The sequence below is a fragment of the Anopheles funestus genome, chromosome X, assembly GCF_943734845.2.
Source record: "Anopheles funestus chromosome X, idAnoFuneDA-416_04, whole genome shotgun sequence".
NCBI classification, from domain to species: Eukaryota; Metazoa; Arthropoda; class Insecta; order Diptera; family Culicidae; genus Anopheles; species Anopheles funestus.
The window spans coordinates 3,574,111-3,589,674 of NC_064597.1; the positions used below are offsets into that span (position 1 = coordinate 3,574,111).

Below are 15,564 nucleotides of genomic sequence, written 5' to 3' on the forward strand. Positions count from 1 at the left end.
CAAATCCTTGAGGATTCTAGAGCTTTTGAGGATGAATGCATCTTCAAAATAGTGATGGGTAAATTATGAATTTAGCCGGAGTCGGAAGGACTCCGACAGAAGTGAGCTCGAACTCGACCGGAGTCGACCGTACACGCCGGAGTCATTTTTGGTTTTTAGTCGGAGTCGGAATCAATTTTTCCACGTCTCCGATTCCACTCCAGATTACCCATCACTACTTCAGAATAGAGATTTGGAGTTATTCATTCGTTTCGAAGATTCATGGAGATACAGATACACTCAATTGATGAAAGATACCAAATCAAGATCATATCTAGAAATGATGAGAATTTCCTTACTTTAACATGTATAGTTTGTCCAACCTGAAAACCCTGTAATATAACCATTTTATTCATGTCGATGCTTATTGCAAAGAAAACATTATTATTTATGTCCCAAATATTGTTATCATACAATAACAAAATATGTAACTTAATAATGATTATATAAATTCAAAGTAAAAATAAATCCATCTCGCCTCTAGTGAGAGTTTAGTTTGCCGCTACGCGCTGCTTTTATTTATTACCTCGGGTATGATTTTATTGCGACGTGGTTCCGCGCTAATCGTATATCTCTGATTGGAAATCATTAAACCTTTCAGCGTCCATAAAACTGCATAATTACAAAAAAAAAAGAACGAATCGTTAGTGTAGTGATGGAAGGATGGGATTAACCAAGCAAAAGCGAAACAAGTTTTGGTTTTACCATACGTGGAATATTACCTGCAACTGATTTACGAGCGAAGTTAAAAGAAGAAAAAAAAACCTCCGGCCGAGCTGGTCTTTTGGCATCGCCGTTAAGATGCAGGCGTTCTGGCTGTGCCTAACTTTCGAGCCGTACATCTAAGAACTCTTTCCCTGCGAGATATTAATTTGATTTGGAAGCCGCCATTTAATGTTCGCCGTCGAAAAATGTAACGCTTAAACCTTGCTCGCTTGCCATTTTGGATGCAACAACGTTTGAAGTCACACTTTATGGTTTCATTTTATTGTTTTGTGAACTCCGTAATGAGTAATTTTTCTTGGGAAGTTAACGGCATAAACCCCTTCGCTTTTCGTAAAGAATTCTTTTGTATGTGAAATTTGAAAAATTATTGTTGCAGTTTTATTTCACATTGATCCGTGAAATAAAAACATTGATGTCGTTATTTTTGAATTTTGCTTTTTTGTACAGCTTAAACTCGCCTTAAACTCGTTCTTGAGAGAATACAGTAAAAGTTGGGGGTGATCACCTTAGGTTTAAATTTGCATACGAAAATCACATATTAATCCGGGAACCGTCTGGGAGTGATTTCAGATTTTAATTCTTCCAACATTTTTGCTAACCCATTTATTCTTGCTTCTAGGTATCGCGTTTGAATCTCCAGCTAGCCGCTCCTCAACCCGAAATTGGACGGATAGAGGAAAACAAAAAAAGAACAAAAGCATACGAGAAAAGGGACGGTCCCCGTGCATGATACATCCGCGGCACCAAACACACTTGGAAGCAATGAAATCAAGTGCAGTAAAATTTTGTGCTATACTACTAATAATGCTGTCATCAGTTGTGGTTCACACAGGTAAGGGGAATAGAGGCGGCCCAATCAATCAGTGGATCACCACCTTCAAAACAATCATGCGAACACAGGCAATAAGCGGGACAAAGGATGTGCTTTGGCGTTTGCTAATTAAGGAATGTTTGCTTATTAAAAGTAAAGCCTCTAGTACATCAGAAGATCGGTTAAAATGATGAAGTTTTTTTCCACTCCCCCCCTGGGCGGGAGGTGAAACTATTTATTTCGGTAACAGCCATTCAATGAGAGCGGCGTTTGTAACGGTCGGCTGCACGCAACCACCCGCCCCCGGGAGCACAAGTTGGCCTTTTTTCTTTTCGTTTTCTTTTATTTTTGTTTAAATTCCCGTCCATTTCCGTGTTGCCATTGATCTTGCAGATTAATTAACGATAGAAAGTGCGGGAAGAAATAAGGAAGCTGCATTTATGTTGCCGAAAGAAATGGGGGAAATGGCTTGTTCGAATGTCGGCTGTGTAATGGTGGTTTATTTATTTTTTTTTAACACGAAACGAAATGCAGCATAATGTCATTGGTGTGAAGGGGGTATAACCCGTGTACGAACCACCCAATATTATATACATAAATATCTATATACGAACATTTATAGTTTGGCTCGCTACACCGCGCGATGAAGGGCAAAGATTTTAATTGGTAGAAATTGGTACGCGGTTTTCTGGCGCCTGTTGCTTTTCTGGATTCCGGTTCGGTTTTTATATGTGTTTTTTTTCTTCTCGTTGCTCTTTTCATCTTTGAACAATGGATTTGTTCACAAGCAAATTGTTTGTCAACGGTCGCGGGTGAGCGTTGGTAGTTTCGGGTTTTTTTTCTTCTTCTTTGGTGGGTGTCCAGCAAAAAAAGGGGGTAAAAGACTAATTATACCCAAAACCATCATCTGTGGGGCAATTGTTTTAAGATTTCTTCTGAAAGATTGGTCGCGCTCCGGTTGAATAATTTTCGGCGTTAAGGAAGAAATTGTCAGCCTGAAGTCGCCAAAAAAGAAGAAGAAGAAGAAACGATCCAAACAAGATGAAGAAAAAAATAACACGAGTCATGAAGATTTCGTAGTTGACCAACCAATTGGCAGACTGCAATTAACATAATTAGTCACCAACCATTTTTGGGGTGCTGCGTTGTTGTTGCACCTTCACTGTTAGTTGTTAGTCACACACACAAAGTGGAACCCGAAAGAAGGGGAAGGGGGGGGACCTACAGAAGGGGAAGACTTCTTTGTGGTGGGAGTTTTCAATCTTTTTTTTGTTACTTTCAACGACAAGCTGGCCTAAACGGTGCGAAAGAAATCGTGAGAAACGGCAAACGGTGGGATTATTGTCTGGGTATTGGTATGGGCGGTTTCTGTTGTGCGTCTTATGCATTTGCAGACGTTTGTTTCTTGCTCGCTCCTAACTAGTGTTGGGTAAATCTGATTCAGATACATAAATCTGAATGAATCTTCGAAGATTCAGGAATCCTCGAAGATTCAGGAATCCTTGAAGATCCATGAGTCCTCGAAGATTTATGAATCCTCAAAGATTTATGAATCCTCAAAGATTCAGGAATCCTTGAAGATCCATGAGTCCTCGAAGATTTATGAATCCTCAAAGATTCATGAATCTTCAAAGATTCATGAATCCTCAAAGATTCATGAATCCTCAAATATTAATGAATCCTCAAATATTAATGAATCCTCGAAGATTCAGGAGTCCTTGAAGATCCATGAGTCCTCGAAGATTTATGAATCCTCAAAGATTCATGAATCCTCAAATATTAATGAATCCTCGAAGATTCAGGAATCCTTGAAGATCCATGAGTCCTCGAAGATTTATGAATCCTCAAGGATTCCTGAATCTTTGAAGATACGTGAATCTTTGAGGAATCATGAATCTTTGATGATTCATAAATCTTTGAGGATTCATGAATCTGTTGGGAGTCGACTCATGAATTGAATGATTCTTCACTGAAGATACATATGAATGATTCTATTCAGAAGATTCATTAAGCACAACACTACTCCTAACTATTGCAGGTGAGCTTGATTAATGGGGTGGATGATATTAATAACGTTTTGAATCGAATCGACATAAGTATGTGTGTAAAATCCTTTTTTTCAATTACTAATTTTCTATTTCCACTTTCTTTCCTTTTGTAGACTGCTGTTCTAGCAGATCGATGCCAAAATCAAGACCTCGGCCAGTGTCACACTTTCGCGGTGTGATGACGTCCGCCACCACCACCTTTACGGTGATCCGGCCGGATGCAACCTCCACGTCGAACCGGGATCCACCCGATACGGTATCGACGGGGATGGACACGCGTCTGACCGGCAGTGGTGGGCCGGGCACTGGCGGGCTCGGCCGTGGTATCAGCACCAGCACCGGTAGCGCAGGGAGCAAAGCAAACGAACAGCAGCCGACGCAACGGAACGGTGCATCGAACGTACCAACGGACGGTCGCACCAGGGACGAATCGTCGAGCGGGCGCGGCAACGAGAAGGATCAGCTGCTGATGCGCATGGGCAAATGTTCGCAACTGTTCGAGGAAAACTACTGCCTGAACGGTGGCAAATGTTACAACTTCACGATCGCGAACTCGACCATGCCGACGTGCGAGTGTGCGGACGGCTTCATGGGTGAACGATGTGAGTCAAAGTACCTGGATGGGACCTACCTAAGCATGCGCAAGCCGAAGATACACATCGAAACGGCGAGCATGTATTACGGGGCATTTCTTGCCATGATGGTAGTGCTGGCTGTGTTCTACTATCTGCACTGGCTGAACCATTGCCGCTAGCGGACGAACAAGGATCCCGTTGGCGTCGGGCGTGACGTCGCAGCGTGATCATTCCGACAAGCGGCAATAGTGTAAGCCTAACCTCGTAATTGGTATGTCCCATCCTACCCAAGAAAAAAAAACATAGAACCATTCACATCGGATGAGATGTCAGACGTTCGACCCGGTACTTCCGGTGCTGTGTCTGATTAAGCTAGATCGTGCAGGGTGCACGCACCGTTAAAACCCCCCCAAAAACGGGTCGTTATTCCGTGCTTTTTTGTTTATTTGCTGGGTGGTGTGTTCCCCTGCACGTTCGAAACACAGCATAACATTTCGGATTGTATTATTCGAATATTTAAGTTGCTATTTTAAACAAAACTATATATATATGTGAAGAGCAAAGAGAGCGCGAACGTGAAAAACGCACGTTGTCCAAAGCGTTCACAAAAAACGCAAGGGTTGTCACTTAACTTCGTCATACACTCACCGGTAGTTTACAAGTAGATCTTTTCTATCTCCCCCCGAAAAAAAAACAACAGCGTATACATAAACGCGTTAGCTGTGAAACAAAAAGGTGGGGGGAGGAGAAAAACAAACCGTGAAGCAAAATTACGTTAATAAGTTAAGATCAAAGTGGATCCAGTCTTAGCAGGCAGAGCAAAACGAACGAACCAGAAGCGATAACCAGAAGCGCATAAAAAAAGAGGATCTGATTTAGGTGTAACGTTAATATAGATAAATACTTTTATGTTAAGTTTAGTGTAAATAACACGCATGTCCCCATATGCATTTTTTGGGAGGGGGCGAGGAAATGCGAATTGTAAAATACGAAAGTGATGTAATAGTAGATGATGATTCTGTCTGTCTGTATGTGTGTATGTGTGTAGAGGACAAATGACAGCCCCTATTTCTCATCAAGAATGTTGAAAGATCGTTGACGAATCTGAACCACACATACACACATTTGCACACAGCGTGAACAAGAGAGAGAGATAAAGAGCGACGAAGGGAAGAAATATTGTAACGAAGCAAAAATATATGCTTCGTTGTACGATGGAAAAAAACGTGTGCAAAATTGTACTCGTTTCGACTCGAAAATACAACCTGATTCTAAACAAATTGACTGACGACTAAACCTTTTGCATACGGAAAACGAAACAAACAAAAAATGCAGGTTGTGTGTTGGTGTGTGATTTTTTGTTTAGTGCGTACGTTTTGACAGATTCACCTTTGTTTAGTACATTCGCTTTAGATGTACACATAATCAACTTTCAAATTAATAACTTCATACTGACAGATTGAACAGATTGTATTTTTTTTTTTCGAATTTCCTACTAATGTGCATAAGAATTTGGATTTTATTTTCATACAAAACAAAAAAGGGGCACTTTATAAAAATGTTTGTTATAAAAATAAGAATAATTTTTGTAAATGCAATGACATAACTGTCATTCTAGACATTCTAGACACTCCAAAATAATTTTCTAGCTCTATAGTATGTCTAAAACCAGTATAAAAACTTTGATATCGTGAATTACTAACACTAAAACATCAACACACACACCTGCAAAGCTACCATAATGAGTGCCTGCGGAACGATTAATAACAGTGCCTCTATTAAAGCAATACAAACGTAGGCGAGAGCAAACCATACACAATTATGTCTAATCAATCAATATTTTCTTTTTTCCAACAACACCCTTCATAGTGACAAAAACGAGCGAGAGCGTGAAATGACTTGTAATTTGAGGAAATAATATTATTAAAATTTATTATAACATACAAACACACAGGGAACCAGGTGCTATTTCATGTCTTCGTGTGCGATGGATAGTTCCAGCTCTTCTTCTTTTTTTGTCCTTAGCAAACGGTTGCTATTATTACGATTTAGTTTTTAGTGACTATACTTATTACATCTGTTATATTGTGGTTTCTGTGTCGAGGGGGAAGTATAGGAGGCAAAAATGGGTGAGTGAGAGCTTAAAGTTTTTGGGTGAAAGTGCACTTAACACATCAACCCGGGATTATAACCGGAGTCGGAGTATTCTGTTTCCATGTTTAGAGTACGTTTTAGTACTTGCCTAGTGTGCTCTCTAGGGTAACTGCCGTTTGGTCGTCATCCGGCTATTCCCATCCACCGGTGTTGTGTTTTCGTTGAAAACATACATAAAATAGACGCGTTTCGTAAAGGATTTCGAATGAACTTTTTTTTTATAAAAATCCATTTCATAACATAAGAACTTTAAAATTTTGAATCTTTTTTTTTCTTTTTTTGTTACAGTCCAGTTTTCCTTTCGATTCCTAAAACCATTCCAAACATGCATGATTTGATGGTGGACATAAACTATTTTTTTTGTTAACGCTGGAGACACTCAAACGCAGACGACCTTAAACTTAACTTAATGGGTCCAGTATTAAGGAAAAATGTGGGAACAAGTTGCCTTTAAAAAAGCAAAGTAGCACCAAATTTATTTTTTTTTTTTTTTCATTTTAATTGTTTCATCCAAAACTCATAACAACAGATTCCCATGAAGTTTCTAGAGAGTGTGTAGAAAGTGGTATGCAGTGTAGAAATCGACCAGAAGTTGCATCACGAGAAGAGGGGGGGGAGGAAGGGTGTGTATGTTCCAAGCATCAGTATTATTCACAACACAATATACAAAACGAAATGATTCTAAAACGTATACAATTGAATTATAACACGCACTCAGCATAAATCGATAAAAAGGATAACACTAATAAGCAAAAAAAAACATATTTTATAAGACAACCGCACCAAACGACTTCAATGGCATAAAGACTGGAGTGGATTTTTTTTTGTATCTAATTCATTTAAAAAAAAACAATCATTCTTTTGGCAGAGAGAAAAAAGAGAGAACGATGAAATGAAACATTAGAGAGAGCAAAAAAAAATAGCTAAAAAGAAAATTCAATATAAGACGCATTTTCCGGCTACCGAATGCAGCACATAATAGAGCGAAGCGGCCTTTTTAGGTATATCAAATGCCATAATGCGATAATTCCATATTCTTTTTGGATAATTCTTTATTTGTTGTTGTTTTGTATACTTTTATACCTCCACTGCGCACTTACAAGAGAGAGAAAGAGAGAGAGAAAAACGTTTAGAAATAAAGCGAAAGTATGTGACGAGAAAAACCGAGAAGGGATAGTTATATATTATATACTGGCATTATTAATCTGTCCTGTAACGAATTACTTTAACCATGACGCATGTTTGCGCACTAAGGGAAGGAGGTGGAAATGTTTACTAAACGTTTACTACACTAGATGAAATTGAAACGTAAATTCTCTCTTACAAATTACGTTTTTTACCGTGTGATGAAAAATGTGTTGCCTTTTTTTTATCTTCTTTTACTCTCAACCGTATACAATTTGTGAAGCCGGAGAAAGAGAGAGAGATAGAGAGAAACAGAGAAGGGAATGCTTCCGATAACGAACAGAATTTTCTAACAAAGCAAATAAAGCAGGAAAAACAAACGAAAAGAAAACGATCTATTCAGACGATATAAATCTCCTCTCTTGAATAAAAAAAACTGCTGCGCGATGGTCTTGAAAAGCGAATAAATATAACTGCTGCAACATGTCACAATGATAGTAATGTTAAAACACGTTTACATGTAGAGCAAAATGCACTGAAATGGGACGGGAAAGAGAGGGAAAAGGGAAAGGGGAGGGAGAGGGGGGGCTAGGGAATAATGAAAGACACATATTTATAGGATTACAAATGCGCAAGAGCATTTAAAAGTAGGATGGAAAACAAAGAAAAAACACAAGAAAGGAACAGGAGCGTCGTATCAAAGGAAAAACAAATGACACGCACGTTGGGATAAGCGACGAACCCGGGTTCATGGGTGAGAAGAAGAAAAAACACACATACGCGCGAAAAGCGGAATGCTTAACACACGTGATGCAAGGGAATACTATTTATTACTACGACCCAACTAAAGCCAACCGGTTCGTACGCGCGTGCCTTTGTTTGATCAACTTTCCCAACGCAAAAGATGATCAAAATTTTATGAAATATATATTTAACTATATAATTTATCAAGCCAAGCATCGTCAGTTACACACATACACACAAAAACGCGTTTACAGGTGACAGATTTACACACACACACACACACACACACATACACATACACATTGTCAACATTTGGTTCCTATCAAATTTAAGCTAATCTTAAATACTGCTAATATATGTATACACTCTTTCCACATTCATACACATATACACATTCGTACACACACACACACACTGCTAAAACACACGCGCCGTTCATCTCTTTGCACGCTGAAAAAAAAACCCCGTTTCCGACACCGATGACACAACACGTGCAGCAGGTTTAATGCGGTTTTGTTTTGTACTATAAAAAACACCCCCCACCCCGACTTGTATTTCGATAAGGAATGGAAAACCGAAAAAATTGAAAACCCACGTTTAGCTTGTTTTGTTTTGGTTTCTATTTTTCAACCCCCCTTTGTTTGTTATGGTGTTTGCACATTTGCACCAGTAAAGGGAAAACTACATCCAAACATCACTCGCAATTGCAACACACTTTTCACGGGCAACGGGAACAAACAAACAGAAAAAAACAGTTATATTGTTTCGCTATTTAGATAGGGAAAATATTAGTAAACAAACAACCGCACGTTCCGATCTCAGCTGAACGGTTTCCCATTTTGCCTTTATCGTTGTGAAGTAGGAGGGTATAGGGTGAAAATAATGTTATACATCGATCGGTGTGCTAACAAACAGCAATATACAGTAGCATGAACCTGCAAGAAATGTGCAAACCATCGGTGCCTGGAGTGGAAGACTGATATATATAAAGATGTACACGGTTGTTTTGTTTTTTTTTTATTAAAAAAAAGGTGTACAATTTATTTTACCACCTAAGGAGCGCGATCGGTTCGTTTTTACAAACAGGAATCAAAAACAAAAACAAAAAAATCCCAACTTACAATCAAGATATTAGGGAAAGTATTGAATCGTAAAAAAAATAGATAAATAAATTAATAAGATAAAGAAAAAATCGAACTCTAATGTATTGAATTTAGTTCCTTTTTTGTTCTTGTGTTGTTTCTTTTATGATTCTTTTTTTAAAAGTAGATCTAAACACTAACCAATTTTTTTTCTGCAAATGAAATTCCAAAACTTTATTGGCTATTTCTATGTACAATTGCATTATTCCGTTGTCAGTTGTGTACAGTTCTACATCATATTTGCACCTTTAAACTATATGATCTATTTATGTGTTTTTTTGCGTTGGGCGAGTATGTGTCTGTGTGTAAGTGGTAATTACGCCTCCGCGCCATCGTCTCTAACATTGTCGTCCAGCCCCGTTTAATATCACCATTTTTTTTTTTTTTTTGAAAATAATTCGAATACTTTATACGGATAACAAAACAGAAACAAACGACGTTTCTAAGCGCCATTTTTTTTTTCATAAACAAATCCGTTCCGGTTTGAATGTTCCAAAGCCCAAATTGAATTTACAACCGTTTTGTGTTTGTAATTTGCACACGCGTTTCGAATTAGCGAAGCACGTGTTTGCGCTTGAAGCGAAAGGAAAACAAAAGTACACGTGTATTACGGGTATATTTTCTGTTTTCTTTTCTTCCTCCTGATAAACGGTCACTAAACTTAAAGCAAATGCCAGAATTTAAAGTCACTCTTAATATTTAGTTATGCAAAAACAAAACAAAAAAAAAACAAAACTTGTCAATTCATACTGTTGTGTGCGTGTTTTTTTAAACCCCCTTAGTCACCATTATGCCCCATTTAGATAGTTAGATGATTTACATTCCGAAAATATTGCATTAAAATTCATATAATTTCAAATATCAAAATCGCTTCAAAAGCGGTCGTTTTAAAACAATACTCAAACTGGGAAAAAAACTCTCACATTGTTTTCTTTAAGCTACCACCCCTTTTCCATACGCTGGAACCCCTATTTTTTTATCTTCTCAACTTCGCTTAATTTTTAATCAAGGATTTGAAAAGGGGGCTAATGGGGTTTTTGACAAACAATTCCGTCAACCATTCTCAGACAAAAAAAAACGGATGGAAATCTCTCGCACATCCCTCCACGTTGTCGAGCTTAACAATTTACATTTCCTCCTGGTCTAGTTCTTGATCCAATTCCAAATATAGTTCGTACGGTGCGGAATGTTGTTGGTGGAGAGATGCTGCCCCATGCAAGGGCACGCCCGTTTCCGGTACCGTGCACAACCCACTGTTGTACACCTGATTCAGCTGCATCGCAAACACATCCAGTCCGTGCGTGTTCGGTGCGAGCCGATTGATTATCAGCTCCAGCACAACCGGACTGTCACGCTGGAAGCCAATATATTGCAGCAGCTTGTGGAGTTCGCACCGATAGCGAAACGGGGCGACTAAATTGTCCGTCCGGTCGAGCATATAGTGCTTTGTCACCATGCCCCGAACGCGTCGCAAAATGGCATCCTTTGATTGTTCCGCGCCAGTATCACAGCCATTGGTTACTTCCACGTAACGCCCGAGCGTAACGTACTTCTGTACGCAGGCCGTTATCGTCTGACACAAACCATGCCGGAAGTTTGTATCCTTCGAGGTAAACAGCACGTATATCAGATGCTCGAGCAGGTTCGGTATTTCCGTGTGGAAATCGTGCAGCTGGGCGAAACAACGGGCGGCTAGTTTGCGCACCTGATCGTGCTTGTGTCGCAACAGTGTCCACAGGATTGCGCGATACTCTTGCACCATAGTGCAGGGTGGTTCGTCCGGTGTGGCTAGATCGGTCCGATGCCGATCGTACGCACGGTACTCTAGCTTGGAGAGAAATTCCAGCACCAATAGCAAGAACGGTGTGACAGGATTACGCTGGTCTTCCTCCATATGTGGGCTTTCTGCTGGCGGTAGTAACGCTTTTAGCTTCCACAACATAAACCGCATCGTACGGTTCGCCTTGTATGCAACCTCCTCGAACGAGGTATAGACCGGTGCCCAATCGGAGTCACAATCTCTGTACTGCTGCCGTTGACCGGTTAGCTTCGTCGTACAGGACGCATACAGCTGTAACGCAGCGTTACGCGTCGGCCATTGTGGGGAACGGATGTGTGCTAGTGCAACGATCATCAGCTCATCTATATGTGGCAGCATAGACTCGTTCAGTGACGTTTCACGGGCGAGCAGATTTAGCTGATGCAGCCACAAAACCGTCCCGAAGGGTACCGTCACTGAAGCCATCCCTTCACGCTCATGATCCAGCGTACACTTGGCAAGCTGCGTATAGTCCTCCAGATACATGCGCAGCATCGAATCACCTACAATATCGGCCGTGTCGTGACGCATATAACTGTGCACCATCCAAATGTAGCCCCGATGGCGGCGAAAATCTTCCAGATGCATGCGGGGCCGTGGAAGCCACATCTGGCACACCTCCTTTACCACCGTCATGTACCGTTCCAGCGCCCGGAACCGTTCCCCATCCTGTCCGGGGTGGTTAGTAACGCACGTTAGTATGTTTTGCTTCAATTGCATAACTTGGCGCACGATACGGCTAAGGCAGTTTCCGGCCGCTTCAATCGCACCCCGATGGCAGCAGACCGTCATGAATGTGTTCAACGTATGCAGAAGGTTCCGAAACATAGTAAACGCTGGGAGATTTTCCACCTCTCTGTTGTGCTGCAGTATCCACAAGGCAGCGTTTTCCATAAAGATGGACATCGCCTACAATGAAGGTAAAAAATGTAACGCATAAACTGTAACGCTGTAACGCTGTAATTAATTAGATGTCTTTTGTTTGTTTCTTCCTCTTTTTTTCGGTACATCCAACAAAATCGCCACCAACATTCAGGACAGTGAAGGGAAACTACTTACGCGAATTGTTTTCCACAGTGCGCCCTGCATCCTTCGCTTCGCAAGGGCAATCTTTACGGCATCTGTACTGCTGGAGGCATTGTTAATGCGCCACTCATCGGATTGTTCGAGCAACAGCTGCAAACAGTGATCCATCACCTTGAAACTTGTACCATCGCCTAGTTCCCGATATTCTTTCTTCCCGATATTCTTCGCACAGGTTAGTGCAATCTTCGTAAAGTTCCACACCTCCAGCACGTGCTCGTTTACGCGAAACAGCTCCGTACTGCTCAGTACTGCTTCACCCGGCGAAAACCCGAAACAAAGTTCCGTACAGCGATCAACCAATCGGTGGAGCTGACTGTTCGGATGGTCCTCCTCCATCAGTACGGCGGCGTAGAAATCATGCTGGTGGTGTTGCAGCGCCTCCATGATATTTTTGAGCGTATCATCCAGCAGCTGGTGAACCGTTTGCCGTAACGTATCGGGTTCGTCGCGGGAAAACACGATCGCCAGTTGATCCTGCAGCTTCGGATCGAAATGATACGCGACGGAACGGTTGTACAGCATCTTGAGCGCAAACAATCGCACGTCGTCGTAGTCGCTGCGCAGTAGATGCTGCAGCCCGTACACCATAGAGCGAAAGGACGAACCGAGTTCATCCAGCGGTAACGATTCGGGCAATAGTTTTACGATCCATTCAATGCTGCTGGTTGGACGCATCTGCAGCACATACTGACTCGTGGGGGGAAATTCTAACACCTGCTCCACAAATGCAGCAAACAACCGTAACGCGGTAACGGTTGGTTGATAGTTGTAACGCTTCGTACCGGCTGGGAAGAGGTAACGGTCGTACATGTCGTACGACATGAACTTTGCCACCAACGCTTGTGCGTCCCGATCAAACTCCTTCCCGGGGGGCGGACGCTGCTGCGTGTGTACGATATGTTTCAGCAACTTCTGGCATACCGTCACTATCGTATTGCACACCGCAAGATGACCGGGTGTTTCCATCACTTCCAGTACGTACTGCGTTAGGTGTGTCGTAAGCCGGTGCGTATTAAGCTTATCCGTCGCACCACAAGCAATAATGTAATAACCGAGAGATTCTATCAGCATTCCAAGCGTGGCCGGTGGCAGTGGTTTCTGTGTTTCGGCTAGTTCACAAAGGTACAGCAAAAACGGTCGTAAATAGGTGTGCTTTTGCAACTCGCGTCGAAACAGATAGGCTAGAAGGAACAGTTTTTCGTACTTGTTGCTCACGCAGTACGCCGGTAGTGGATACTCGACCATAATAGGCGCGAAGTAGTTTGTAATCAGTGCATCCAAGCTAAGATGGTCACGGTAAATGGTACGATAGTCCTTCGGTGTTAGGCAACTAAACCAATACTTTGCCATTACCTGTACCAGATCGATTTCTTCCTCTACTATGACTGTACCAACAAGTTCGTAAACAAAGCTGGATAATCGCTGCTCCTTGTGCAGCAGCCGGATTAGTGCTTGCCCACCGGTATACAGGTGTTTATATTTTAGTGACAGCCTTAGAGCATTGCCTAGCAGCGCCATATCGAGTCCTAGCGGTGTTAGCAACGCTGGTAACGTGTACTGACCCAACAGTATTACGAGCAGATGATATTTATTACGATTCAACCAAGACCATTGACGCATCGTCGGCAGTACGGTGCTGCGCATCAAACTTTCATCGCGTATTAGATATTTCAGCAGTGCAAGCATGTTTTCACGAGCCCCATGATACGGCGATTCCAGGTTCATCAGTACAACGTGCCACATCTGTTTGCTTCTCTCGCTGGTGTGAACATCGCGAAACAAACCTAACCGTTCGATGGTCACTACATTTTCCGTCACCGTATTAAACCATCGGCTGTAACCGGCTTTGGGTGATAGAAATAGTTCCAAATTACGTGCCGGAAGCGTTGATAGAGCGGGTACATTTTGCATCAGGTTGAGGAAGCGTGAATTCAGCATCCCGTATATGGCGACACTATTCTCATCGCATTTCGCTAAATCTTGCACACCGTACACCGTATCCAGTGGCGCACCGTCTAGCACATTTCTGTGGCATAGATTGTAATAGGATTTGGAAATGATTTTGCGTTGACTGTGCGTCTTGTTCGCATCGTTCAGATTAACCAACAACGTCCAGGTTAATATACTGCTCGGTAAATTTGGTCCCACGCTGCTAAGTGGTTCCGGCGATTGTGTGTCCGCATCAAGCATGAATTGCATGCCTGCTAGTTTGCGTTCCAACTCCCCGGCAGCATTTCGACCGGCATAGTTGCAGATATCCTGCGGGTGTAAACATTTGTTTAGACGAATCCTTAACACACCAACACCCACACAAAATCAGTGATGAACAGGCGTCCTTACCTGACAGACGGTTGCTACGTCGGAGAAATCATTCGCTTCATCTAGCTGCAGCTTCCAGCGATGGCAATGCTCATAATACTGCACAGCTTGTTCGGCGTCAGTTAATTGTTGTGCGTTGGTGTTATCCATCTTCAACCCAGCAATCACGTTCGCGCAAATTTTGTGTTGTTACTCCTACCCTCTATTGACGATACAATTGTTCCGGACGCACTTATACTAAATCTTATTTAATGCCGAAGATTAATTGAAATATTCTTTCCCGCATGTTTGCTCGTTGATAACAGGTTATGACGAAGAACCCGGCTCATCCGGGCACGGCACGGGTTATACGAGTGGATGGATACGGTCCACAATAAACTCTGTATTAACGGTCTAGTTCAGTACTCAGAATTTTGTGCTTATTAAGGTGTTTCTACACGTTTCGCGATGCTCTTCTTCTTCTTTTTCTTCTTCTGACTCTTCTTTTTCTTCTTATTCTGTTGAGGGTTGAGCATGTCGCGAGGACAAGGCCAGGTCTCCAATCCGTTTCCAGGAAACTTGGTCTAAGGCTGCAGTCCTTCATCCATGGCTGCATCCGATCTCCGATAGGTTCGACTCCACCTGATCCAACCAACGAGCTCGCTGTTCTCGGACAACGTCTCGTGTCGAACGGGTCTCTGACGAGCATCTTCCTGGTATGAGTCCGACATCCTCATCACATGTCCCAACCATTGTATCCTTCCAGCTTCGACCAGGGGTCTCCAAACTTTTTAGAAGGCGGGCCGCTTTGAGTGGAATAGCCACAGCTGAGGGCCGATCTTGGGATCTCTCTTGAGGGCCTTAGTTTGGAGACCTCTGGCTAAGGCAACCGGAAGGATATCTGCACCGCTCAGCTGACTCGTGGTTTCTTGATACTCAGTACATACAGAAAAGGAAGAATTACGATGAAAAGACCAGTGTGAAAAATCGCATTAGT

The 15,564-nt window shown here is 42.0% G+C and overlaps 2 protein-coding genes across 8 annotated transcripts in view; one reads left to right on the forward strand and one right to left on the reverse strand.

The window, feature by feature from the left end:
- LOC125762959 (protein gurken-like) overlaps positions 1-9,419 on the forward strand; it is a 153,456-nt gene extending 144,037 nt beyond the window's left edge. For all 7 annotated transcript variants that reach the window (XM_049425660.1, XM_049425668.1, XM_049425625.1 and 4 more), the window contains 2 exons: positions 1,385-1,597; positions 3,738-9,419. In XM_049425660.1, the coding sequence (XP_049281617.1) occupies positions 1,492-1,597; positions 3,738-4,378 (747 nt within the window). In that variant the 5' untranslated portion in view covers positions 1,385-1,491 and the 3' untranslated portion in view covers positions 4,379-9,419. The remainder of the gene's footprint in view (positions 1-1,384; positions 1,598-3,737) is intronic.
- A 249-nt stretch (positions 9,420-9,668) lies between these two features.
- LOC125762517 (uncharacterized) lies at positions 9,669-15,344 on the reverse strand. Its single transcript, XM_049424688.1, has 3 exons — positions 14,610-15,344; positions 12,243-14,528; positions 9,669-12,092 (listed from the first exon to the last, which is right to left on the reverse strand). Exons 1-3 carry the CDS (start codon positions 14,736-14,738, stop codon positions 10,491-10,493), a joined length of 4,017 nt encoding a protein of 1,338 aa, XP_049280645.1. The 5' UTR covers positions 14,739-15,344; the 3' UTR covers positions 9,669-10,490.
- Between the last annotated feature and the right edge of the window lie 220 nt (positions 15,345-15,564).

Coding starts and splice junctions, on each gene's coding strand:
- LOC125762517 (XM_049424688.1), bottom strand. CDS start 14,738: ATGGATAACACCAACGCACAACAATTAACTGACGCCGAACAAGCTGTG. Junction 14,529..14,609: donor ACGTAGCAACCGTCTGTCAG/GTAAGGACGCCT, acceptor TTACACCCGCAG/GATATCTGCAACTATGCCGG. Junction 12,093..12,242: donor CACTGTGGAAAACAATTCGC/GTAAGTAGTTTC, acceptor CCTTCATTGTAG/GCGATGTCCATCTTTATGGA.